General features: G+C 47.4%; 1 protein-coding gene across 7 annotated transcripts in view; it reads right to left on the bottom strand.

Moving 5' to 3' along the window:
* Window positions 1–245: 245 nt before the first annotated feature.
* IFT43 (intraflagellar transport 43) overlaps window positions 246–27,945 on the bottom strand; it is a 44,897-nt gene continuing 17,197 nt past the window's right edge. For all 7 annotated transcript variants that reach the window (XM_055716009.1, XM_055716011.1, XM_055716007.1 and 4 more), the window contains 6 exons: window positions 16,847–16,879; window positions 16,294–16,340; window positions 3,296–3,368; window positions 1,817–1,892; window positions 1,406–1,468; window positions 246–584 (listed from right to left, as the gene is read on the bottom strand). In XM_055716009.1, coding sequence (XP_055571984.1) covers window positions 474–584; window positions 1,406–1,468; window positions 1,817–1,892; window positions 3,296–3,368; window positions 16,294–16,340; window positions 16,847–16,879 — 403 coding nt within the window. In that variant the 3' untranslated portion in view covers window positions 246–473. The remainder of the gene's footprint in view (window positions 585–1,405; window positions 1,469–1,816; window positions 1,893–3,295; window positions 3,369–16,293; window positions 16,341–16,846; window positions 16,880–27,945) is intronic.

The raw sequence follows: 27,945 nt of genomic DNA, 5'->3' as shown, positions 1-27,945 counted from the left end.
TGGCTGGAGGCTGCTGGATGAAATGTAAAATGGATATCCTGACGACTCACGGCATCTGTTGTGAGGGCAATGTAGGTAATATCTTGATGTCCTAGGCAAACAAATTGTAGCAGCATAAGCTTCTCTGATAGCCGTCGCTGAAAACCACACTCCATTGTAAGACAGTTCACTCCAGAAAGGCTGCATTTTGGCAAAGGAAAGATCAACCATTGCAGTTATCTGTAAAGATGCTAGTGAGGTGGAAGTGACTATTCGTAAGTAAATACTTTATTGTGTTTAGAATTCTTAATCTCTTTTGAGAAAACAATTATTATTACAAAATACCAAAAACTTCTCCAGAGTCACTTTTCCTATGAAGCAAGGTCCTATTTATTTTCATGTCTAAAAAAATTCTCAAATACAAACAAGCAAACAGCAAAGTGCTAAACTATTTACAGGGGATGCATGTATAAGATGTCTGGTGTGCCAGTGCTCTAGTGCAGACTGAGGTGCTCCTCTCTCTCAGATTGTCCCAGGTCCCACTCAGTCACTAGTTCTGAGGACACCTCTGTGAAGAGATGGTCCCAATCCCAGCTGACATCATCCTACCAAGAGGAAAAAGACAAACATGCTGAAACATTACTGGTGACACCCAAAGGTCTCTGAATGATGCCAAATATTCAAGATGAACAGCAAAGACAGAAATTAAATCGCAACTTCCCCAGCCAGGGAAGCCCCAGATCCAGTTGGCTAGGACAGGAATCCTAGCCAGAATGAAATGTGAATCCCTGCTACAATTTCAAGATGTTGACAGAATTATTCATGTTCCAAAATTCCATAAAGGACACAGTTTTTGATACCTGTTAATCTTAGATACTCCCAAGCATGGTGTACAGAGGAGCCATAAAAACATTCCACCTTTCTTCACTTCTGCTGAAGCATCTGCAGTTCTGAGCTGCAGAAATCCTTTGCTGCAAGTCCTGACCTCTTGCCTGCCCAGTTGTATTGAGACTGTTCTGTCCTGCTTTAAAACATGCCCCTGCCCAAACCCCAAATGCTTTCTGCCTTTGTCCCTCTGTACCATCCTGTAGAACCACCTGGAGCTCATGGTGGCTACCAAAAGCTAATACGTAACAGAGCACTGTTTCTGCAGGGATCTGTGACAGCGCTAGATCCTTCACATTTTCCTTACTAGCTCTTTCATGCTGAAGGGGGCCAATCATAGTGATGCCGTAACACCACACAGAGAAAGCCCTACAAATCTTTAAAATAATCTGCTGGGGAAGTCAAACCTCCATCAGCTTGGACAAACTACCTCCTCACCTCTCTCCTCTGCCCCACTGACAAAAGGCTTACTTTCCAAGTGCAGTCTGAGACACATAAGAAACTTTTGCCTTGTTGGTGTTCCCACAAAAGACAGACTCACCTCTCGTAGTTCATGCTCTGGAGCCAAAACTTTGGTGAGAAGCTTCAGGTCAATCTCTCCATCCTATGAACACACAGTCACAAGTCTTACAGACAGCGAGAAAGTGGACACCATCATTTCACCAGGTAGGTCTTGCTAGAAATAGGCACATTTGCCTTATAAAGGAGATACACTTTGTCCAGGACAACAGCAGGAGCCTCATCTGAGCAGCAGACACCATACTCACAGTATTTACAGACACAAACAAGCAAGAAAGCCACACTGCACAGAGGAACAGATTAGCAGGCACGTTGCAAATTGTTTGTATGATAGGGCCATGCATTTTATGCATCTGAGTATCCCTGCGGAGGATGACTGGAGCTTGGAAGGAGAAGGAGTCACATCGGTCACCCCATAGCCATATCTACTTACCAGAGTTTGAAAGGCAGCATACTTCATTAGATCTTTGTCCAGGTCATGGTAGGTCAGCACCCGGTTCACCTGCACACTGCAACCAGAAAGGGTCAACATACAAGCCTGGGTAAGCGTGGAAGCACATCTAAGGAGAAGGGTGGCATGAACAGTAGTCTGGTGACACCTATCTTGAGTGTCCACATCACCCATGTGGACTCTTTGAGATGGACGTCCCTGGACAGAAGCACATCTCATTCAGCAAATGAACAGGCACCGACAAATTTGCGTGCCAGGTTGTGCGTGTGCGTAAAAATAAGATGTGGAGCAACCACAGACTCCCTCGGAGAAGCCAGCATGGCAGAGAGAAGAGCCACAGACTAGCCACAAGGGCCAGGAAGAAAACAGGAACGTAGTGAATGTTCAAACAGCCCCAGTGCCGTAGCTAAGCCCCCACCGTACAAGCTACAGAACAGTAGGGACTTGGTGATTTCCATGTCCGAGCCACAGCTATCCAATACAATTTCTTAAAATGTAGCCTTCAAAAAGAAACACAGTGTAGTGGATAAAATACTGTTGTGCCACACTCCCCTTCATAGGTGATGCAATACTATAGAAAAGACCTACATTAATTTAATTTCTGTTTTGTGTTTGTCCATGAAAATCACTTGTCTTTTCTGTTGCAGGGAGACTATGGACACAGGAGGTACAGATGGGATTATAAAAAAGAGGAAATAAAGAAATGAACACTGGTGAGAAACAAAGCAATTTTAAATCTACTAAGAAATGACACTTTAAATTTTTGTTAACAGCTATTTAATTACAATAACTACTCCATACTTGTGAGAGAGGCATCTGTGGTCAGGAGTAAAATATCCCACCTCCCCAGATAAGGGCCAACACAAATCCCAGTCTGTGATCTTGTCAATAAGCCCAACAGAGGAAAGAAGACTTTCTTGATACGTTTAAGATAAAACCCCAAAAACTTTCGTTTTTGAAAACCTGCTGGTCTCCCTTAAGCTAACCCCAAGACTACCCTGATAACACCTTCAAACAACAGGATTGTACTTTGCAAATTAACTAGGCACTTGAATATCCTTCTGGATATCCTGTGGAGGGCAAAGCAGCCTTACAACCATGCATAATGAAAGCGTGTGTGATAACACAAGTGTACTGGAGGCATCTGTGGTTTTACAGGCAGCCTTAAATCAAGCAGTTCCTCACTTATGAGAGTTTGATTTTGCAACACCAAATGTATTAGTCTAATGTAGGGGTTTTATAGAGAGAGAAAATACGCAGTAATTGCTTTCTCTGTGTAACAGGAAACACGAAGTTTGCACTGTTCAGCTTGGAGCCCTGCTGCCACAATGCACAGCACCAAATCCTGCTGAATGGCACCGCTGCTGACATCCAGAGAGCATGAGATAACATGGAGTTTAATTTCACCAGCCATTTCACACTGCTGATGAGAGCCTCAAGAGCACCTGGCAGTTCTCTTACCTGGGGGGAGCTGCCACTTGCATGGCCAGATCTTCCTCCTGGACTTCCTCCAAGTCAGGGATCACGGGAATGTCTGCAACAAAAGAAAGCAGCAGCAGTAAGTGGAGAGTGTTGTGCGCTCCTCTCACAAGAGACAAAAGGTTCCCTTGCTTCACAGATATGAAACAGCCTGTTTTTTTATTAGAGGAAAACACAAGAGAGTTATTTAGCAATGATTAAAAAAATATTGTTTAATATGAGAACAAGACAATAAAGCTTTGAAGCTTGGGGTCAAAAAGAAACCTTGCAAGAGGAGCAGCTCTGGGCTGGGAAGGACCCCACAGGCCACGGACCATGCACTTCAACACAACCTTGAAGCTGAAAGAAGCCAGCTGCGCTAAACGCTGCTGCCTACCTGCAATCATTCTAAGACTGGCAAGAATTTGCTTCTTACAAGACGTGTTATCATTTGCTCAGCTCAGCTGCCAGTTACCTTGACTGTTTGAAATGAAATGTGGGGCAGAAACTGAGAGAAGCCACTTCAAACTACATGTTGAAGGAGCTGCTGGTGGGGTCTCGGGCTGTGCAGAAGCCCATGACCTTCCTGATAGCTGAGGAGGGAATTGCTTGGTGGTCTGGCTGATACAAAGACTAGGGAAGACGCACCTAGTTGTAATGTCATAAAGCTTTTTGTGATTTCCAGGGTGACCCTGGAATGGCTGATGTCTGGGTCATTCCCAGCATATTCTCTTCATAAGGACTATGGCTATTCCACCTAAAAAGGATGCTAGAGACAAAAGAATGGAGGAGAGGAGGAAGGACTGGGTGTACACTGAATCCTGCTAAAGGAGCAAGGCTCTGACAGCACTGCATGCTTTTTGATTTGATATAGCACTGTAAACAGAGATGGAGAGAGCAAAAAAGGAGCGAGGAAGAGAAGGGAAAGTAACTGGAGGCACAAAGCAAGGACAGGTTATACCTGCTTGCAGAGTACAGAGCTGCTTTAAAGACTCAAGGCCACAAAGGCTCCCCAGAGACCCCGAGCCCTCAGACCACGGATTTGCTGGCAGTTCAGCTCTGGGAAGAGGTTTCACTTGTACAGTGTGTGGGCAGAGCTGGCGCCCTTGCTGCTGGAGCGAGAAGGCTGCTCCGTCGGCAGCGCGGCCATGCTACTGCTGGATGGCAGCAGGCGGCTGGGCCTGGCAGCTGGGCCTGGCTTCGTCCCGTTTTGCAGCCCAGGCTGAGATGAATATTCAGGAGCTGGAGAGACGTTCCTACCTATGATGCTCAGGGCAGGGTCTTCCTGAAAAGCCCCTTGTCCTGCCACCTGTCAAGAGCTTGGCCGGCTCTCGGCTGCCCTTGCCCGCCGCACGCCCAGCGCGTCCCCCCCAGCTCGGGCACGCCGGCCGTGGGTGAGGGGCAGCCCTCGCCCAGCTGCGCCAGGGCACGGGTCAGCCCAGGCCGTGGCGCGGTGGCCGTTTGGAGCCGGCCACACAGTGGGATTTCTCGCTAATTGGCTGCCTGGCGGAAGGCTGAAGGGGACGGGGCTGCCACGAGAGCCTGGCCGCGGCGGAAGGCAGTGACAGCTTGGCCGGCCTCGGCAGAGCTGTGCCCCCAGCTCCCCAGCCGCCCATGGAGCAGGTGCCTGCGGAGCCGCTCTCCAACCACAGCAAACTTCCCAAAGACATTTAAAAGGGAAAATGCAGCAACAGGCCACAGGCCCCCAGACGGAGGCATGTGCAAGAAATGCCTCACTGGCGTGTCACTGGGCATCTGGGGCACAGCTCTGCCCCCTCAGCTTGTAGGGACAACACACAGTAGAAGCTGCTGTCCCACTGGCTTTTCCCTGCAGGGGCTCCCGGCTCCTGGTAAAACTTGTAGGAAAATGCAATTAGGGGACAAAAGCATCTCCATGGACAGACAGTGCGACCTGCGGAGGCAGACGGTAAAACCTGCTCAGGGATAATGTGGGAGAAAGTCCCTGTGTATAAGCAACAAAGACCAAAGAGGGAACAGAGAGGTGAGACAGGTCCAAGGGGAGGAATGAAGCACGGGGCAGAGGTGCCCTCCTAAGTCCAGGCAAATGGGCATGGGAATGAGGAACAGTCTAAACTCTCCTGAGCTAATTTATCCTTTTCAGCAGGGGACCATGAATGTTGCTCAGCAAACACAACTAAATGAAGAACTACCTGGGAACAGAGCTGCCTTCACCCGTGGAGCAGCATTCCCTGCAGCAGGAGAAGGTCATAACTTTATCCTCTCTTGACAGCAGAAATGTGGAAGGTGTTTGCATCAAACTGAATTTCTTCACTCACTGCTTGTTCTGGCAGCTATTTCTGGGGTCTCCTCCTCCCAGTTCCCTCTTGCTTTTGTTGATCTCTTTTTGCAGTAGAAAAAACTGTAAATTTAGGGCTCGGATCAGTAATGTCCCTTCCATTTTGCAAGTTCCCAAAGACTCCTGGATTCTCCAGTGATGATTTTATCTCATTGCCATTGAATTATGTGGAGAGACTCCCAAACCCCTTGCCACGTGCTACCTCTACTCTGTATTAGCAAAATCCAGGCAATCACGTATAAATTCTTTCCAGAAGAAATTGAAGGCTCTGATATTTTATAGACACTTTGAAAGTATTTCAGACAGAAGAGCTGGAAACACTCTGGGGGCTCCTGCCAGCCCCACCAACAAAGGCCAGTGCATGATTTCCTTACTGCAAAGCGTGGATGATTTGTCCATTTCTAGGCAGAAGCAATACCCTTTAGGACTGTCAGAGACTGACAGAACAAAAACGTCACAAATTATAAGAAAATACCTGCTCCCCAGGCTAACTGCTGCCAGTGGCAAATCAGCCCTAAACTATTTGGGTCTTTATTTCACTTGTTACTCAGCTTCCTCTTCCCTCTGCCAATTCCCATGGTGCCACCTCTCCACAGTCCCTCTCCCTTCTCTCCCTGTACAGTTTGCAAAGTGTCTCAGTTCTCACTTTATCACCAAGGTCCCGGCCCTTCCCCTCAGTCAGTCTCCAGCCCCCTAATTGTTTTTGTTGCTTTTCTTAGGACTCACATCTTTTCATTCCAGCAAGCTCTGGTAATGCAGCCAAGTCACGGCACTGTGTCAGCTGCAGGGGGAAGAAGCACACAGGCTATTGTCCTGCAAGAGCGTAGGCGTATGCTCTACTTTTAATATTCCTGTTACCTGCAGTGATACTACTTATGTATAACATTAGTACATGCAGAAATGTTCACATGACCACATCCTCCCAGTCTCACACTGCAGCTTTTTCCAACGACAAGGTTACATTACAATCCCACACCCTGTGTGCTTTGCTCTGTGACCCACATTTTTTCCCTCCTGTTCAGTGCAGGGGTGTCAGATCATTTTCCATAAGCTTGTGTTTCTGGCGCAGAATCTTGACACATACTTCACTGTCCAAGCTCTCATGCCTGAATTTAGTGCCCATGTAGGTAAACCTTAGAAATGACTGCACAGTGTACCTACACGCTAAGGAGCCGCCTGTGTGCAAAAGGAAAATCCTTCACAGGTACCAGGTCACTGCAATGAAGTGAACAAATGGCCTGTGCCTCGCAAAAAGAATTTTTTTTGCAGCTGAGAACAAGGGGTAGCTTCAAAACCTGGAAACAAAAAATTATTCTCTGCAGCCTAGTTATAGGGGGGGCGGATAGTGGTGGATGTTGCCTAACTCAGCTGCATTTTGGAGGAGAGTGCAGCTTCCATATTGTCTTTAAAATCAACAAATTTTAATCAAAACTGGAGGCAAATCTCAGAAGCAACGTGAAAATCTTACAGCTTCAGCTGTTCTTCTCCCACTTCCACATCCTTTCCTGCAGACTTTGAAATCAGAACAAACTGCTGTGATACTAACAGTAAGATACATTAAAATAAAAGTTGAGTTACTGGTAAAAAGTATTTAAAAGGGGATCAAATTGAGTACAAACCATCTTACCAACCCTGGTCTCCCAGCTGGCCTCTGAACGCTGTGCTGCAAAGTGCTGTGACCTATGTCACCTCCCTCAACCAGTCTCCCCCAGACAGAACTCCTCTGAGTCTCTATTTCATATGGGAGATAACATTCCCGGGGTGAGCGCTCCTAAAAATGAGCATTTGGGAATACCCTGCATTCATTTCAGCTGAAGGGAGGGGAGAATAGGTAGACACATCAGGTAGCATTTTACAAACAGAAGAAATGAGTGTATGCAAGAGAAGATGGAGAGGGCAACACAAAAACTCAGTGCCTGCAGTGACCTTAAAACAGGTATAAAAAATAGATAAGGATTCTCTTTATGGCTCAAAATGACTGGGAACAAAGTAACACAAAACCTTTCCTCATGGATTTCTCAGCCCATAAAGAAACAAGATGTTGGCTTTAGAAACTGCTCATGGCAGAGATGTGGAACGATGAGTGAGCACCAAATGCTAGATGACAAATGCAAACCCCCCTCCATCTCCCAGATGATGGTGAACAGAGTGAACAAAGAATGAAACCAAAATGAGGGTATCCATGCGGAACTTACGGTGGGGTAGGAGGAGACACCAGTACCAAACGTTGACCAACAGGGGAGTTACACTGCACCAAACTGATGGTCTCAGAACATCTAAGTCCCGACATATAAGGGTAGCATTTTTATTACAATACCTGGACTGAGCTAGCTTCATAGCTAAGTTATGGCAAGACACCAACAGCATAAAGCAGAAGCGTGTGGATGATAGGAAGAAAAAGATGAAGAGGGAAGACTGAGGGTGACCCATGCAGGTAGCCAAACCATAAGCAAGGAACAACAGCTTTTTAAGTCAAAATCAAAGGAAGGCTTTTACGCGTTCATATTAGAGCACATGCAGTAACAATCACCTTTTTTGCCTCTTAGCAAATAACTTACTGACAGCTGAGGAAGACAACCACAGAAAGCAACAAACAGGAGGTGGGGGAACCTGCACCACCTTAATACCCAGCTGCTCCAGCAAACCGGTGAGTTGCAATTCCCCTCCCACACAGAGCTGATTTTTGGTTTAGTAGCAACACCTGCAGGCTGGGTCCCCTACAATCCTGTAAGCTCACAGTAAGACCTGGTCCTAGCCCCAAAGAGCTGTTCTGTTAGACACAAGACAGCACCTAAGTCGGGACAGACAGAATCTGTTCAAGGTCAGGCAATAAATAAGTGCCAGAGCTGGACCTAGAAACCACGTCCCAGGTCAGGCTTGCAGTTACTCAGCACTGTGGTTGCCACTTTCTCCCTGAGCTGCTTTGAAGTCTCCTGAGCCAACACCTGATACCCAAAAAAATGACTCCATCTCACATAGCCTGATTTGTTTCCCCCCGCTGGGTGAGCATTTCCAAGGCCGGTTCTGAATGGACACTCTTGCCGTGGCGCCCGTGCTGCCCTCCCTGTCCACACACCACCATATCCAGCGAACGCAGAGATGGTAGCAGCATCTGGAGCAGGTGGTCCCCTGCCACTAAACAGGCATCAGAATGAAACCAACTTTCATTTAAGTTGCTTGCTCATAAAATGTAAAACTGAAATAATTACAGTATTTCTGCTGCTGCAAAACTTTGTTTTACTGAATGCTGTTACCTTCTGCATCACGTTTGGGGAATTTTAAACAGGCAAATGGAAGAAGGTCTGATTGAAGATGAAGTTAAGTGAAAGAAATTGGTCTCATTTAGCACATGACAGGATTCATCTGTGTTCCCAAGTCCACTGAGGTAGCATCATGGGCGTTTCATATTCATGAGCTGCTGCGACACTGTGTCCCCTCATTTACAAAGCACCGTGTTCAGCAAATTCTGTCCCTGTGGACACTCCGTGCATTTCATGGTCTTGTCAGAGAGACATCAAACACTTCAGTAACCAAATACCAGAAAATGGCTTTAATTAGCGCATCTCAATGCAATAAATAATTTTTCTCTCTAAGTGGAAAAATGGAGAATTAAAAAAAAAAAAGAAAAGAAAAAAGTGGAAAGCAACAGGCAAAAAAAAATCTTCAAAAAAACATAAGGAACAAGGGACACAGACAGCTTCTGCTGAACACACAAACAAGCTTGAAGCCTCTTGGAAGATTTCTCAGGAGAGCAGCAGGCAAATGGAGAGGATAGAGAACACTTCTTTGGATGCTTGGACATTAATTTCATAGGGATGCCTTTCCCTGACTGAAATTGCCCTACTAGTCGGCCAATATGGAACAGCGTACCTGCCTGATCAGCCGGCAGGGAGATGAAAACAGCAGAGTGAAAAGCAGGCAGTACCACAGCTACTAGGGCACTGCCTTAAAAGCTGAGACAAGCAAAAGATAACCCGAGTGTCCCACATCCCAAATCACCCATTTGAGAAGGGAATGGTAACAGCATAACCCGGCCAAGCTGCTCGGAAAAGTCACTCAGTGAGCCAGAGGATTCACAGCACCTAGGGGAGGCCACGCAGCAGGTTCAGTGCTGACCCTCTAGCCTTGCCTTAAAAGACTATGCATTTGCCTTGCATCAGACAAAACAGTTTTTTCTTCAGCCACCAAGCTCTGATGATACTGTCAGCTAGGTAGATGGCTGGCTGGGAGGCTGCCTGGTCCACGACACACTATTTGCTTCGATAGCGTTGTGCTTTCACAGAGTGCTTGGCGTGGCATGGCTTCTTCCTCACCTGAGAGCTTGCTGGGGACGGGCATCAGGCATATTTGTTCCTTCCCAAGGCTGCTGCTGACACAAAGCCCCTGCCCAGTTTCAGCCCCTGGGAAGTGTGAGCACAGACAGGGCACAGAACAGCCCTGTCAGGTGAGTTGCGGGGCTCAGTGCAGGGCTCCAACAGGCAGTAATCCATGGCTTTGTAGCGTGCAAGAAGTAAGAGCAGACACTGGTGGCTTTAAGGATGAGGAATCTCTTAATGCATAGGTTTGTTCACCAGCAGCAGAAGACTGGAGAGACTGGAGGCCAGCCTCAGGACCTGGAATCCACCATACTCCTGAGGTTATCAGCATTTAAGAGTGGTAACACACCTCCTAGCCTTGCCAGCAGCCCGCTGACAGAGCACCGTGCCTGCCCTCCTTTTCAGTAACATCTGTTTTCCGTTTTTCAAAGGCTGTTCCCTGTTCCTTTGCAGTACTCCCCTGCTGAAACACACTCAGAAGGTGGTGGGGCAGCAGATGAGAAGGCATGAGGTGCCCAGGGAGGGTCTGGTGAACTCAGAAACACAAAACCCTCCTCAACAATGCTGGAAGTGAGTGATTTTGCATTAGAGCATTACTGTGGCAGGGAAAGCAGCTTCTCAGGATGCTCCTGTGGAAGTATGTTCGGGAGCAGGCGTGTCTGATTCTATTTCATCCTCTTCATGTTACACTGGAAAAACAAGACAAACTACATTTCTTTTATGCTAAATCCTTAGGTTTTTTATTTTTTCTTATATATATTTATTAAAAAATGCCTCTTTGATCGGCAGCACCCATGACACTTCCACATCCAGCAACTCCTCAGAAGCCTCCCTCCCTCCACACAAGGCCAGCGCTGCTGACAGCCAGACGGGTTTGATCAGAGCCACTCAGAATCGGATTTTCATAAGACAGATGAAGAATCTTACTGCTGCTCTCTCTCATATCAGATGAGAAACTGAGGGGGAGGGGGGACGGCTCCTGAGGGAACGACACTACAATCAAGGGCTACGCGGTTCTCTCTCTGTCCCTCCACTGCTGCAATTTTCAAAGGAGTTTGCCTCAGGCAGTTTTAAATGATGGTGTCTCAATTCTGTAATCATCTTTCAAGAGCTTTTTCTTAAAGGGTATTTTAGGTAAACCTAGTCCGTCAACTACACTTATGGACTCAGCAATCACAGACCCAATATGACTGTGTATCTACCATATCACGAAATTTAGTGATGGAAGGTGCTTACCCAGACCACCATTTGCAGCCCCCAAGAAGCTGCATGTGCTCCCTTTCAATTAACCTGCCCACTGCCCCTTGGCTAGTGGTCTGCTGCTTCAAACAGGGCTTCAGACATACCCCTTGGGACATACTCCCTGCTCCCCCCTGCCCACTGTGGCTGTCAGGATGGAGCTCTCCTTGAACACCAGAGGCTCTAGATCACAATGCCAGCAGTCACTGGAGGAGTTCAAACTGGTCTGGACCAACAGCTCAGTGGAAACCATCAGGCTGGGCAGAGTCTGCCCTTCGTTGACTTTGCACAGAGACTCGGGGTAGCGCGTTAGGGGAGCAGCCAAGGGGAGGACTGTGGGGTGCTGACAGAGCCACACACAGTGTCACAGTGCAGAATCCCAGAAACTCAGCAGACACTGTCACTCCCTGTCCCAGGCCCCTCTCTTCAGCCACTTCCAAAACACCATGTTTTTCACTCTGTCTCCACTGACGCTCAGAACTTTGTGACCATTTAGCTCTCCCCAAACCACTCCACCACTGCCTCCTGAGCCTACGAAGCATCCGCTGGCCATATCCCTGACTGTTCCTGCAAACTCCCCCCCTCTCTTACCCTCATGCTCAGCCAATGCAGCTGTCCTTGCAGCTCAGACCTGGAATCTACCAGCACTTGGTGTGTTCTGTAAGAGCAGCAGCTCACCGGGGAAACAACTGGCAAACTTTATTGGGAATGACAGAGCCAACAACAACCCACACTGCATTCTATTCTCAGCTCGGTTTGGAGCAATTTTATCATTGGTGTTTATTAGCACGCAGCTCAAGAGGTGTTTGATATTTTATGGCTGTGAATTCCAGGTGCCAAATATCCTGTGAGGGCTGTTTCCCACTTAACAGACAAGACAGACACGGTGTACTCAGAATGATGTGGGGACTGTGGCACATGCCCACTTCCTCCTCTGTTGTGCACACAGCCTGGAATCCCATGCTGTTCAAATGCAAAGGAGCTGCTGGCACACTCCAGAAGGGTAAGAAGTCCTTCTAGAGGTTTGACATTTGTATAGAGAGGTCTAATCGTCAGCTCTCCTTCCTTGAGCAGGCTTCCCAGCAGGCAGGAAGGGGGTTTGCCTTGAGGGCACAGATCTAGTGACTGTCTCCTGGCAGCTTTCCTCACCTGCAGGTCAGGTTTGGGTTGTCTGTGTAGCATAGTCAGGCTTTCATTTCAATCAACTGTCCCATTCACACACACTATCTGGTTTAAAATAACAAGCCGTTGTTCCAGCAGACAGAGGATCACACATCACATCCCAATCCTCCAAGAAAAGCCCTGTTCTAGGAGCTACACATTCCAAGGGTAACAGAGAGAAAGAGGGAAAGGACTCCTGCAGGTGGGACAACAGTCCATGGGGGAAGACAGCTGGGAGAGAGATGACAACGTTAGTTAACAAGCCCCCATAGAGTGCGGAGGGGAAAAATCCAAGGGCAATGTAGTGAGGAGACAGGCACCTGAGGTTGTGCAGCTCAACAGTGCAGAATTGGTGAGCCAGAAAGGAACAACAAAGAAACCTTTAGCCAAAGTGACAAAGCAGTTTGCTGATGGGGGGACGTTGGGGGGTGGGGTGTGGAGCGAGGAGGGTGCCAGCATTTCTCACCCCAACAGGAAACAGCCCTTTGTAGCTGCACACCAGAGAGTAAAGCCAAATGAAACACCCAAGGCTGAAGCAGAGACTCTACCGCCCCCGTGGAGAAAGAAGCAAAGGGAGGGGAAAGCCCTTCAACGTGAAGTTGGTTTTTCTATCTTCCCTCCCACCACACGGCAAAGAATCGTTTGCACTTGGGAGAAGCTCTTGGCTGCTACAGAAAAGGAAGCAGTGCTCTGCAGATAGCACTTTTAAAATTCTACCAATAGTCTCACGTCTCCCATCTCATACACGTCTCCCTGCCATACAGAGCTCAGTCACTGCCGCCCAGTTCCCCTGTTGACATGGACAGAAAATTGAGCAATTACCCTTAAACTCCTCTCTCTCAGATTGCCCAGATTGCTACATACACAACATTAAGCCCCCAATTGCCCCTGGCCAAAAGTGACTCAACCAGGTCTGTCCTTTAGGAATTAAACACTTTTGTGTTGCTTGTGAAGGTTTATTATTCCTCAAGCTGTGATGCATTAAATCCTGCTAAAGCAGGCTTCCCACCACGCAGAGGGACTGGGTGCCCCCGCGACAAGGTTCAGCTGGACACACACCCACCTGGCAGAGGTGCATTACCCATCTGCTGTGCCTCTGTACTAGCAGGTACCGGTGTGTGTTCAGGAGGATGGGGACCAAGCTCTCAGCAGGTGCTGTAGGAAACCCCGATATCCATCACCTAGACACCCCAGAGCTATTTATTTCTGGAGAGACATTGCACTTTTTTAAAACGGTCTTTCCAGCCTGAAGCTTTACAGGAGCAAACAGTGCTTTCAGTCAAACGCAGGTCTTTGCTTTCCTGTAACTCAAAACTGGCTCCTCTTTAAAGTGACTCTCTTGTCCTGGACTAGCCTTGATGAAGAAGAAATATAGATGAGAGAAAATGAATTCTGAGCATGATCTGAGCCAAGGTACTTCACTGCTAGTATTTCAGTGGTTTGTATTGCACAGTATGGATGACTTGCACCTTCTGGGTTTCCCTGTGCAACTGTAAGGAATGGCTAAAATTCCAGATAGTTCCATGCATGTCCCGGTCTGATCTGCCCACTTACAATCTCTCATATTACCTCAGTCTTTCCACGCAGCCCGAGAAGCAACCGTCCTTCTCTCCCAAACTCCCATGGAGATGGGGAATCAGATGCTATTTCATGCACAGGGTGAACGGCTAGGAGCAGCGAGAGAATTCTACTTTTATTTCTGAAACTAAGAGGCACATCAAGCCCCAAAGTCTCCACTTGGACATACACCCTTCCCTTCATTCTCCATATGCCAAACCGGGCTCTCTCCAGGCCCTATGCTTTTTTAACACTTTCTCCAATGGACTCCAAATTCTGAGCCTCAGGGTGTTAGTGATGTATAAATGATCATAACTGAGCACATTTCAAATACACAAGAACACCTTTTTAAGGGCATATTGTTTTGTCCTTCATTCTTCTAATGAAAAGGTTGGATGGCGGACAAACAATGTTAATGGAATGGTACAGCTCAGCTTTCTAATAGGTTAAAGGAAAGCGATCCAAATGTATTGGTTGACAGCAGCAATCATTACACAACTGCGCCTGTTCATATTAAGGTGCACAAGCTAACACATTATGCAGCACAAAATAACCGTGACCCATCCTTAGGGATCCATACACCAATGTCTTGATTTTTGTATGTTTAAAATCTGAGCTTCACTGCTACACTTAAGGATACAAGCTCAAGTGCAGTTCTGTGTGAAGGGGAGGCTGATACAGCTCAACTTACTGCACAGTCACAGCATGCTGCTCCCTGCCTTCCACACTGGGCAGTTTTTTGTGTCTCTGCTTATTCAAAAAAGCAATTTTATTCAGGTTCTGGAGTCTGTTTATATGTCACCTTTCTTCACTGCAGTTGCTGAGCCCATATGGAACACTCCTCTCCCAGAAGAGCTTGCTGAATCTCTCTGTAGAAATAAGACCACAAGCATGCAATGCACTGATCCATTCAGAGATTTTCCACATGCAAATCAGATCCACAACCCCGTATGTTTGACTGTACCAGAAACTGCCTGGGTAGGAACCATAATCAGATCAGTGGGATCTTTCTTCCAACACATAGATGTAATCCAAAGCTGAACTCTGCTTTGCAAACAATCCAAAGTCAACTGTTAACCACAGGCTAGGCACAGATAAATAAGTGAAGTGTATCAGGACTTGCCATATCTTCATACCACATTCTGCATCAATTCTATTCTGTATTTATTACCCAAGGTCTTGGACCATTAAAAGTCACGCACTGCAAACATGTGGCAAGCATTTTTATGCCTGGTTAGCAAAGACAGTTATTATACTCTGAGTACAAGACCAGGGTTCAACAAGAAGGACAGCATGTATGCAAACAGTCAAAGAGCTGTTCAGAACAGACTATCAGCCTCAGTGACATACGCTGAAATTTAAGAAGCCCAGGAAACTTCCCAGGGGGAAAATTAAGTCTATTCTGAAGATGCCAATGCTATAAAGGTGCCACTTCTGGCAGTCATATGTTGCAATGCTTAATCTGTCTGGAAGACCCAAATAAGTCTTCATTTAATCTCATTAACCATACTGATGTCTGATCCTTTGTGACTCCTGGTAATTCTTCTGATGCTTGGTGATATTTTACAGATGCAACTTTATTTTATAGACTGTATAAAATTCTTAGCCCTTGAAAACTGAGCTAGCTCCTAGAGACTTTAATGAATTTCTATGCTCCCCACAGTTCTCCAGTGCTCATCTCAAAATTCATACTGTGGATTTTTCCTGAGATTTCTCTTGGCTTATCCAGTCCTAGAAGAGCAGGTGATATACACTATAAAGAAAATTAGTGCTAAGTCAGGAGTCCAGTAGACTTCACAGCAGCCTGTACAGGGATGAGATGGGATTACCCACCAGTGCCTATGTACAGCTTATGATCTATACAATCTTGGGTTAGGGCAAGTGGATTTTTTGTATTAGCAATTGCTTCATGACAGAGACCCCAGGAGAGTGGTGCATACACTCGTCCTGATGGAAGCAAGACAAGGATGCTACCATAAAACACGAGAGGCTTTAAGTAGAGCATACTATCACCTAAACTAGGGGACAGCAGTGATCTCTTTCCCTGCTCTTAACCTTTTATTGCTCTTCTAGCTCTCTTTTTGCCCCAGCCTACTATTCTCCACAGTGTAGGTAATCACAAAGAAAACCATATCATCGACGCTTTCCTTCCTCCCAAAGGCGCTTTATCATTCTGTGTTAATGAAGAGCCAGAGTCAGACTACAGGTTCGCTTCCTCACCCTCCTCTCCATCTCCTTTGCTCTTTCTCCCTCGCTCATCAGCTGGGGAGACTTAAGCAGCTCCCCATTTGTTTACCCCCAGGGTGGTTCATTTCCTTTCAATTTCTTACAAGACGCCTCTGCTCACTTTACTGATGAACCCCCAGACATGCATGAAGGCACTTCTTGCAGTCAAGTAGGTGTTACCTTACCTCCTCCATCATCTGATGCCTCCAGGCTCTGCTGTCTGAGACGATGGCTGCAGCAAAACACAAGGAAAAAATAATTTCAATTGCAAGCCCAGAAAAGCATTTTGTTGTGTCCCCTTCCTCCCCACAAGCCTCATGGCTTGTCAGGGGGAGAGTCCCAAGTACGCTTAGCCTGCAGACCGACCTTCTTTCATATCCCTCATTGTTGGACTCAGCAGAAAACTCAGCTTAAGGATGCTTAAGCAAGATGCCTTGTACCTGAGACAACCCCCTAGGCTGCACAGTCAGGCTTGGGGTGTGTCTGGGAGGCAAGCAGCTGCTTTCTACTTTTCCTTCTTTCTGTCATATGGGAGTGACAGACCCTACTCCACATCCAGGGAACTACAGAGTGACCAGCTTTGCCCCATCCCAGGACACGTGACATGAATTCATGCCAGGCTCTGCGCCCTTCCCAAGTTCTAATCTTGGTGCACTGGTGCTTAGAGTCACACATCCCTTCTCCATGAGAGCAGATGTAAAAGCTGTGCAAGAAGTCTCAGCAACAATGGGAACTTACTCTTCTACTTCTTCTGCATGCTTTCTTCCTGACCTGCAAGACAAAGAAAGGCTTATGCTTAGAAAAGGCTAGAGAAAATTAAAATCGCACCTTTCCTTATATCATGTTATTGTGCAAAACAGTTCCTACACGAGGTCCAATAATACATCATACCTTTAAGGAGTTCTGAGTGACCATTAAAATGTATCAAAAAGTCCCTGAGCGCATCAGATCAAAGCAGAACCATTTGGGTCCAGAAAGACAGCCATCCCCAGACACAGTAAGAGTGTCTCTTTTTTTTTTTTAGCTTCTCAGGTATTTTTTCATCCTTTCTGCCATCATCAGCAGGTAAAGCTTGCCTTACCTGAGTAGGGAGGTCAGCACGTTAAGGAGTAAAGAAGATGCTATACTTTGTCTGCCTACCCCTGAGAGATCAACAGGTCCTTCCTCCCCCTGGTCATGCATAAAGATTATCTGGTTGCCTTTGTAGGTTAGGAGCCCCACCTGAGCTGGCCAAGTTCAGGTCAGACATGCTGTCGCTGCAGTAAATCAGGGTTGATCTGGCTGAGTTAACAGGAGTTCATAATAACAACACAGGGGGGAGGCAACGACAAATGGCAGCTCCCTTGCTCTCCACCCCAGCAAGCCCAGAAGTAATTCAGTCCCGATTAGGGACGCTTGTTCAATATTCAAAATGTAAAACATGGAGGTTGCTGAACCAGCACTTTGAAAAGTTAATTAAATGCCAGGTTTCTTTTTAGCAGATACTCCATCACTCGCTGATTGCTTTGGCCATTTTGCAGACTGAAGTTTCATCTCTATGTGTTGGGAATAAATATTCTCCCCTCCCTTGAAGCCAGGGTGCCGTGACAAAGAATATGTGGGGCTCTCCCCTACCACATGCCCTGTCCCAGGACACACCAAGATCTAAGAGAAGTTGCTTCATTGCCTTGCGCTGCTCCTCTCAAAGCATTTCCATGGGATGGGACAGGCCTCTCCTCACCTGCTCTCTGTTCTAGCAGGCTGTGGTCCTCACTGAGCTCTCCTGTGAATAATCTACTCTTCTAAGAGCAAGGAGCGGGGCACAAGAGGATGTCTAGGTATGAAGAGAAGAAAGCCCCTTGACTCCATTGCTCTCCCTGGAGCTTGCAGTCTGTGAGAAGCTGAACGTGACACTGAATCAGTGATCTAAGCCCAGTAATGTCCACTGCTATAACTGGAACCGCAGCTGTGTAGGTGACTGTATCTGCACCCTTCTGTTCATCAGAAGAGGCAGAACTGCAATGGAGCTGGGGAATTTAGGAAAGAGCTCTTCCAGAGAGGAATAATTGTCCAGCTCCACCCTTCTCCCTAGTGGTAGTGCAAAGCCCTTTCTGTGCAAAGCCCTTGACGGTACGAAGAAGGGAAGGGATGGATGGCTTCAGAGAGCCTTCCACCAGCTCTTACCAGAGTTCAGAATCTGCGAAGACAGCGATAGAAAGATGATGCAAGATTTATCCTGTTTCATCCCTCCCTTCTGCCTTCACAGAACTGTTTCCCACACCTTGTCTTCAGAGCCTTTGCACAGCCTTGCACAGTGAGATGTTTTCCTGGAGGTGCAACCTGACCTCTTCTTAGCTTGATTCCGTTACTCTAGATAATTGCTCAGCCCCAAATAACACTCTGTTCCTCAGTACTCACACTCCTTACATCTTTGCTCATCTCCTGTCCCCAGGCAGGAGTGAAACACTCTGCATGTTTATGCTTCCCAGGAGAGGGTCACTCCTGCTATCCCTGTAAGCAATTTCTGTTTCTTTTTCCTGAGCTCCCTGTCATGACAGATATCCAGATGGCCCGCAGGGAACGCAGTCATATGTTAGTCCTAGAGGCAGAGACTGCTTCACTCATCTTCTGAGACTCAACCTTTCTCAACTTTTCCATGCTATGTTAGGAAAGGACTTCTTCAAGGCAATAAGCAAATACTTCATTATGAAATAGCAGCACTATATTGGAAAAAAAACGGTAATGTAGGGAACAAATTCATAAACCGGTAGGGGAGAATAGTACCGACTCCTTTAATCCCAGACCGCAGGTGTGTTAGAACACTCTGCGGTCAACCAAGAGAGCTCCCTCCTCTCTCCAGGGCAAGCTAAAGCCCTGCAGTCAGCCCCCCGCCCCGAGAACACCCTAGTCCCTATGCCGCAGGGTCTGAAGGTGGCAGTGGGTGACACAAGTCTCCCATGCCCACAGTACCATGGGTGACACAGGGCATTTAAATACCAGCAGCACTACAGCATGAGCTAGAAATGACTGTTGTTTGGTTTAGGTGAGACACCTGCTTCCAGCCGCCTTTTATAGATGTGTTTGTTAATATATGACTTGGAATAGCATTATTTGATGAAACTGGCATTTCAAACCAGCTGATAAGCTCATGGGTGGAGAACTATCCTGGAAATATAGTCTGAAGCTTCTGGAGCACAGGAAGGAATTGCGTATTTTATGCTCTCTGTGGCCTTAATGATTGAGTTATTAGGTAAAGGAGATATCAACCAACCTACTATTTCCCTTCTGGTTTTTATAAGGCTTCCTTTCATTGTGTTTGATGCCAAATTATTTTTTCATTCCTTGTTTCAGACTGGCAGGAAAAAAAAATCACAAAATAGTTTTGGTTTGTTCCTGACTAATCCTTTGCTTTTTTGGCTCAATTGCATACCTAAATCTACTAACAATGGGACCCTGAGAGAAAAGACAAACTTTGCCTTGTGTCCTTGAAGGTTAAAAACCTTCAAGGCAGTTATGGAAGTCATAAATAGATCCTCAAAAGGTGCCCTACCTCCGAGCCCCTACATTCCATAAGCTTAGCTGAGGGCTAAGCTATATGTGGAGATACTGCTCCTGCAGAACCTGTCACCTGCTTGCCTCTTTGCCCTCCAGGTGCTACGGAGGCCCCGCAGGCATTCTTCATGAAGTTATCACACTGCTTTAAGCATGATGGAGAACGGGCTCAGTTTACCAATGCCAATTGCAACATTCTGAGACCAACCTTTCATCCTTCAGGACTATCAGGCCTGAGTACACTGCATCCTCTTCTTTCACCACACGGGAACAGCTTTCTAGTGACGAGTAAAAGCAGGCATGGAAGAAACCAGACTGTAAACTCAAGCCAGCACAGACAGATTTCCTACCCTTTTCTTACGGTCTCAGCAACAAGAAGTGCACTGCCCTGGTTTGGTTGCTCACCGTAGCAGGAGGCACAGCCCAAGGAGGGCAGCAACAAGCACCTACAATGAACGATTCTCTATGAACTATAGATACACTCGCTCAAGTTAGGGTAAACAAAACAACAGAATCGTGGGAGCAGTGCTCAGAAATGCCTACAGCGCACCAGTCACCGCCAGTGTCTGTAAGACAGTGATACCTCCGTTTCTTTGTTTCTTTCGTTTCTTCTGATAAACCCATTGCACCTGGAGGACCAAAGAACGTGGACCGACTCTGTCACCTGGACAGCCCTGTTTAATCTCCCTTCTACCGCAGGGCTGTCTGTGCTCCCAAATATAACCAAAACCCCAGAATATTCCCTCTAGTTTTCATCAGCTGCTGACCCCTTCTCTATTTCAAGGTGTTGAATAGCTGAGAAAATGGGCAGAAGACCCTGACAAACCCCATGTAACGTAACTCCTGGTACAGAACACCTATTTCTCTCCTAGCTGTGTCCTGGAACAGAGGATATAGACCTGATCTTGCACTTGAGCATTGCCTTTGCTCAGTTCTGGCCAGCAGGAATCCTCCCTCCACATGAATGAGACGGGGGTTTAACCTCAAAACCGAGGCTTTCCCCCCCCACCCCCACTAAGGTACAGCTGAGCTGCCTGAGAGCTGCCTGCAGCTTCTGTGCTGAAGGCTGAAAGGCAGTTCTAATGTAGACATCATCTCTGTTAAACTGTTTCTTTCTCATTTAATGGACTACCACGGAGATCTAAATGGAGATAAAGTAGCAGGGCTCAGAGAACAGCCAGGATGCTATCTTTATGCAGCATGACAATGTGCAGTGGTTAATTAGACACCGTTAACCTATTTTAGCAGGGGACATAACTGGGATGAATGGGGGGAAACGTCCTTGAAATCTTTCAATGCCCAGAGCCGAGGAGAGCCCTGGGCACACTCGCATGCTTGCACCGAGCCACAGCCGGGTGGCCAGCGCGCAAGGTCCGAGGCTCTCTCCGGTGTGCCCGGGGAGGCGTGAGGCCGGGCGGCAGGAGCAATTCCGGTGGCTCGGTCGAGAGAACCGGGAGGCGCCGGGCCAGCCGTGCCTGCGCTGACACCGGCGGGCGGCAGCCGCGGAAGGGGGATGGCCGGGAGCCCGGCCCGGCCGCCGCTGCGGGACGCTTTGCCCCGCCGCCGAGGGGCCTGCGTGCCGCCGGGCCCGCGCTGCTCCGCGCTCACCGGGGCCGCCGGCGCCGCAGCATTGCCGGGCCGCGGCCGCCCTCTGCCGGCCCCGGCGGCGCGTGCCCGGCCCCCGCCGCCCGCCGAGACCGCGGCCCCGGGCCGGGCCGCCGCCGGGCGGGGAGGGAGGCGGGCGGCGGCGCTGCCGGGCGGCTGCTGGCGGGCGGTCACCCCTGCAGCCTGCCGGGGGGCTGCCCCGGGGGGGACTGGGCTGCCGCGGGCGGGGGGCTGCCTCCCCGGGGAGACGGCTGCCCCGGGGGGTGGGGGGATGCTGCCCCGGGGACACGGGCTGCACCGGGGGGGGCGCACCGCCGCTAGGTGAGACCGAAGGGTCTTTTCGGTGTTTTGCCGGGCCCTGGCAGCGGGAGAGGATTTCGCCTCGGCCGCCTGTTACCGTGTTGCCTGGCATGTCTCGACCCACTGCTCTTCATGAATCACGTGGAACCAAAAAGCCACCTCCAGCTGCCCTCTTGCTAAAAGAGATGGAAGGTCCAGACCTTCAGAGAGAGGTTTTGTTTTGTTTTGTTTTGAGAGAGCTGGGCGATGCAGGGGGGAGCCGAGGTGGGCTGTGTGTGCAGGAACCCCCGCACCGGCCGGCATCCATCCCCTGCGCCCCAGCCCAACCCGCGCCCACCTCCATGCCAAGGCTCAGCCCGCAGTGAGACATGAAGCCTTCTGCCTCTAGGGCACAGACTGTAATTCAGGTCTAGGCCTGAGGGAGGAGGGGGGGGGGGGGGGGGGGGCGAAGATTAAAAGGACATTGTACTCACTTGCTCAAGTATTTTTTGAGTGCCCATCACCACAGCGAGTGGGTGGTGAGCAGCGAGTTGCAGCTTGTTCGATAGCCTAAGGCACAACCAAGTTACACATCCAGTATGACGCACAAGCGCTCAGTGATCAGTTCTCCTGGCTCTCCAGGCGTGGGTCTTGGTCACTGCTTGTTTGCTCAGGCACGGGGAGAGAAAAACATGTATGTAAACCAGAACTGCAGCCTATGCTGAAAAGCGCTACCACAGGGTGTCTTCTCAGCTATTGCACCACCTTCCTTTGGGCTCTGACCACTTTAAGTTTCCTCCCTCTCTCCCTGGACTGTGGCAGCCTGGAAAAACCAGATTTGCCTTGATTACATCGGGGAGTTCAATCTTCACATCTCCTAAAATCAAGGCGAGTTTTGCCATTGATTTCAGCAGAGCGAGGACTACCATGAGCCTTTATTTCTGTCATTGGATGTCACCTCACAGCCTTCCACATCCAAGCCCTGTGGCACATGGCTATCTGTAGCTCCACAACAGGGTTTTGGGCAGACGCATATTTTTTTAAACTGTCATGGTCCTACTCTCCACTTTCTGATACCTCACAGGCTCCCTGGGCTGCCTGGACCACACATTGAACACACTGCCCTAGAGCATGACACTGGAGGAAGAAAGATGCTGGGATGAGTGGGCACACTCTGGGAGCGGGATCTGAGGTGCTGCGGCTAGCCAGCTCCAGCCAAAATGGGCTTGTGAGGCACTAACCATTCTCTAGCCTGAAGTGGTGGTGTTTCTCCTCACGTCCTAATACGTGGGCTTTCTTAACAGAGACAACAAAGGAGGAAAGCTCTGGAAAGCAGGACTTTAGGAACTGGCACGAAAGAACAAGCTGACAGAGAGTTCACAGGGGTCACTGAACCTCAGCCTACTCACTGCATCATCCCCATAATAGATGTTCCCAGGGCTCCCCCACTCACTCACTGGTGGAGAGCTGACCAGCAGAGCTGTTCAGAGCTCCTGCTGAGCAACAGAAAAAACAACAACACTCAATACAAATTCCTGCTGTGTGGGAAAACAGCGCTGCAGTTTCTAGAGGTATCCACCACACATCTTCGGTCCCTGAGAACGGGGGCTTCTGTCCAAGAGATCACATCTTTGGTCTCCAGTAAGCACCAGGGCCAATTCTCACACCAAATGGTTCTTGAGGTTACAGGAGCATTTCAGTTTCCATTTAAAGGGAAGGGCACACTTCTGATCCTCATGGTTACATGGAAGAACTGACTGCTAAAGGAGAACTAGAATGCAAAGAAAAAGTATCTAAGGATGTTTCTTTTTTTTTTTTCCTTTTTTTTTTTTTCCTTCAAAGCCCACAACAGAGAAGAAACAGGCCAAAGACTTTTTACTTGTGATGGGCCTCACTGAAACCATTTCAATGAAAAACACTAGAAAGAACGAGGTGTTTATTGCTAAATGGCACCTTGTGCTGTCATCTGAGAGCAACAGCTTCTGAAAGAAGATATTTTAAGAACTTGGATTAAGAACTTGAGAACAGTAGAGGGGTTATATGGGGAGGGGGATGGGGGGAGGGGGAAATAGGGCCAAGCAAGTAGATCAGGTCATCTTAGGTCTCTTTCCACAGGTAAACTGCATTAAGCTAGACTTCACAGCCAAATTAGAGGTGACCTACAAAGGCTGGACAAATTTTTAGCCTTGGCTTTGACAGACTCAAAAGGGTTGCAAGTTGCATGTCTTTTTCATGAGGGTTTTGCTTTTTTAAACTAGAAGTATTTGGGACAGGAAGGATAATATCCCCTGAATTTGCTGGTAAATTCCTTGGAGATAATAGAACTAAGAAAGGAAGATGCTTTGTCCTCAATCAAAAAGATCAAAGAGACTTCACCCTGAGCACACTGCCACCTCAGCAGCTTACATGGACTGCTACCAGAAACGTCACACTCCTGCTCAGTTTTTGTCATGCAGGCTTCATTTTCTAGGGGAGCAAGAGGCTACAACCCTACTATTGTAGGAAGGAAGGAAGGAAGAAATCCTTCTTCCATTGCCCAGTGTCCTTCAGGAAAAAGAAGTCAAAGAAAATTTAACTAAAAGAGACAATATAAACAGAAGTCTAGCTTAAAAAAAAGAAAGAAAGAAGGAAAAAGAAAAAGAAAAAACAAGAAAAAAGGCTCCTTTGGGCACTGCAAAGACACAGGAATGGGCACAAGTCTAGCATTTTCCCTTTGCAGGAAACCCTTGCAAGTCACACTAAGCAGGATTAAAAGGAAAAAAAAATTCCATCACAGCCATGGTACTGAGGGATTCTCAGGTGACTCTTCTGTCTTTTAGGGACTTTCCTTTTTCTGCCAGTTATCTTTACTCAGTCTAAACAGAAACACCAAGGAGAGCTCACCCCAGCAATGACATGGAGGGACAAGAGGACAAGAGCCTGTTAGCATTCCTGGAACATCCAGCCTATTAAAAAAAAAAAAAAAAAGGTGGGGGGGGGTGGAGAGGAAAAAAAAAACCCACCCTGGGCCTGCACATTGCAGCTTACCGCCATCTTGATGTCCTTGATGCGTGCCGATGGCATGGAGGCGGCTGGCACCAGATCAGCCCAAGAGAAGGAATGAGAGGCCAATGGAGATTTATGTGAGGAGAGTGAGATGGACAAGGTAAAATTGTCAGGAGGAGTTGTTAGAAAGTAAAATATATTGTGACAATTCCACTCCTGCCGTTCATCAATAAACTGACAGATCATTTAGTGTCAATTAGGAGTGATAGATGGACAAGTCCCCATGATCCTGGGCCAAAATTAATGGCTGGGAGGGAGAGGGTGATTGAAAATGACGGCTGACATTGAGAGGAAAGTCCTGAAGGTCCCCAAGGGGCCATTACTTGCCTCATTCCCTTGCAGATCAATGCAGGGACAAACCCAAAAACAGACACTTCAAGACAAAACTTAATCAGACTTCCTTTTCTTTCTTCTCCTTCTAAGTTGTGCCCCCTCACTTGGCAGCCTTGATCCTTTGTGGCTATGCTCTTCACATCATTGAGGACACCCACAGATGGCTGCAAGATGCAGGGTGAGCCTGCCATCTTCCCCGCAGCCAGGCTGCTGACACGGCAGTGTCACAGGGAAGCCCAGCCTGAGATTTACCTCGGCACTGCTGGACGGGGAGCGGAGGGCAGAAGCAATGACACAAGCGTCCCCTACCATGTCAGACAGAGAAACTCATGAGCACTTTACTACTCCCATTTGCAAGACAGGGATGGCTACAGGTTCTATAAAACGGGCACTCTCAGGGGTCATTTCGTATAGATATACCACAGGATAGTTTAAGCCCGTATTTTTGAAACAGGAGGTTTTTAACTTTGCTTACCTCTAGAGACTTTGAATCATAAACCCCCTTAATCTCTTAAATAACTTTCCACCAGCTCCAGGGTGCAATCTCATCATTGCCCACCCCCCGGAGCCCTACATGGTATCTACACAGAGGCTGGGTTACCCTGCTCTAAAGGTCACGCTGACTGCATCCCCCCTCCCTTCCTACGGGCCCTTAATATTTGCCTCCTGTTAAATCTATTCCTGGACACTGCACCACCACTTCTGTTCCAAAATACTTCAGCATGGTCATTTTCCTAAACAAAGCCTGATTATTCCAACTCCGTATAACCTATCAGCCAGAAAGAAGACATTTTAGTTGCAGCTGGAGCATCTGTTGCTAAACTGCCACGATCCCTGTAGAAGAAAGGAGGTACATGTGCAGGCACTGGAAGGAACTTCCTTCTGAAAGCAGCACTCGTGTTTGCTTGCAGGGCCACCTGAAACGAGCTGTGCTTTTTTTCCACAACAACCCTAGCTGCTGTCTGCAGAACTGTATGAATTTTAAGGGGTTGACTGCAAAACCAGAGGGATCAAGAACCCAAGTAAACTGGAAGTGTCCCGAGAAGCTGTCCTGGTTTCAGCTGGGATAGTTAATTTTTGACAGAAGCAAAGAAATGAAGATACTAATAGAGAGAAAAATGGAAGAAATTCTATCAGGAAAGTCAGATAGATGAGATCAGCAGAAGCTGGGATTAAATGGACCCTGGAAGCACCTCTCCTGTGTCAAATCCTCACCAGCATGCAAAACTGAGTTCCCTTTTCCTTTTCCCATTGGCAGGCACTTTGTGTTTCTTCCTTCTGATGCATGAGATAACCTGACAATAAACCTCTGCTTTGCTTGTCACAAGTGTCAACACCGATGTCATTAAGGACATCAGCACAGCGTTCAGAATGGCACTTGGGCTCCATCCAGTGGTTAGAGAGCTGCTTCTGTAGCAAATCCAGCTGTAATTACTATTATTTACGTAATCTCAGCAGGGTACTAGGCCCCAAGTGGCTGCCTTTGGTTCTTGGCTGGTCCCCTTTCCTCTAATACTGGGGCCAGAATATTGCTGGGGCAGCAATGGGACTGCCTCTTCTCATGGAGACTGATTCTTCTCTCTGAGTACAAATTTCAATAAATACAGCAGATTCAGATGCAGAGGTCCCCATCAGCAAAGAAAAAAGATTCTTCTGTCACTACTCTGCACCGTTTATTTGCCGATTGCAGAGAACCAGTCTGAGTGTTTGCTCAGACACTTAACTACAGCCTTCATCATTATCCAGATTTACAAAATGGGACTCCTAGCAATGACAGCTGTTCTACAGAGGTACTGGGAGTCCAAAGGAATCTTTTCCATGCTTGACACTTGAAAACTTAGCAGTAAACAACCGCACTTTGATAGTTCTCAGGAATTTAAATATCTGACACTTGTAAATGCTATGGGAACTCATAATAAAATACTTTATCCTACTTGCACACCATCTGTGCAAAGATTTCAAAACTAATTACGGGCTGGAAAACTTTAAGGTCCCTCCTCCTCTTCCTATCTTACAACAGTCTGAGACAGCAGCAGTCTGATGTAAAGAATCGGCAAGATGGTGAGAATATTTGCAAGTTTACCTAGGGATGACAGGAGCTGGGCAGGTAGGGGACTAAGACAGAGCAGCAAAGTTAGAAAAACAGGTCGTCAATTAAATTCTACTCTAGCATGTGCCAAAATGGAAACAAAAAGAACAATTTCAAGTGATCATTCCACACTGAGAAGACTCTGAACTAGAAACACAGCAGAAAAGACTTTAATTATCCCTGCAGAAAAAGCAACAAGTGTGCAGTTGCAACTGGCTGAATCTGTCAGAAACAGAACTAAAAACCTGGACTTCAAATGGGGAGAGACTAACACATAAACAGCTACAAGAACATTGCACAAGTGGCTGCAGTATCCCATCTGATCCACAATATATTTACTCAACACAGAAAACGTAAATGTAGCCACTCTGCTCATCCTTCCTAAGTAAAAAAAAAAAAAAAGAAAAAAAAACAACCACAAAACGAAAATATCCCAGATTTTAACACTGTTAGTTCTGAAAACAAAATTACTTAAAGCATTACAGTTCCCAAGTGTAGGCTCAGTTACAATGGCATAAAAGTGCTTATACCTACATCAGATGTATCAATAGAAGCATGTCATTCTAACTACAGCAACACTACTGAAACTGGAGCAAGTTAACTTGATGGGCTTCCAAAGTGAGTCAAATTGTTTGAAAAGCTGTGGGGAGATAGAGCCTGAGAAAACAAAAACAACAGAGCTACAGCAACAGTGGCATGACATCAGCCGATGACTCAGACTTTTCACATGAAAGCTTTACTCTGGGATGTGTCACAAAGACAGCCTTACAGGCCAGCATCTCAGACTTTTTTAAGGGAGAGAAGGAGAGAGATCAGCTTGGGCAGAATACACAGCTGAAGGAAACAAAAGACAGGAGAACTAGTTGTACAAAATCCTTGTACCTCACATGACTAAATAAAGGCAGAACAAACCTCCCCTTCACAAAATTAATTCAATAAAGGCTCTTAACACAAA

Source organism: Falco cherrug, chromosome 7, assembly GCF_023634085.1.
Source record: "Falco cherrug isolate bFalChe1 chromosome 7, bFalChe1.pri, whole genome shotgun sequence".
NCBI lineage: Eukaryota > Metazoa > Chordata > Aves > Falconiformes > Falconidae > Falco > Falco cherrug.
Note: the sequence above shows the minus strand (reverse complement) of the source record. Positions and strands in the feature narration are given on the sequence as shown.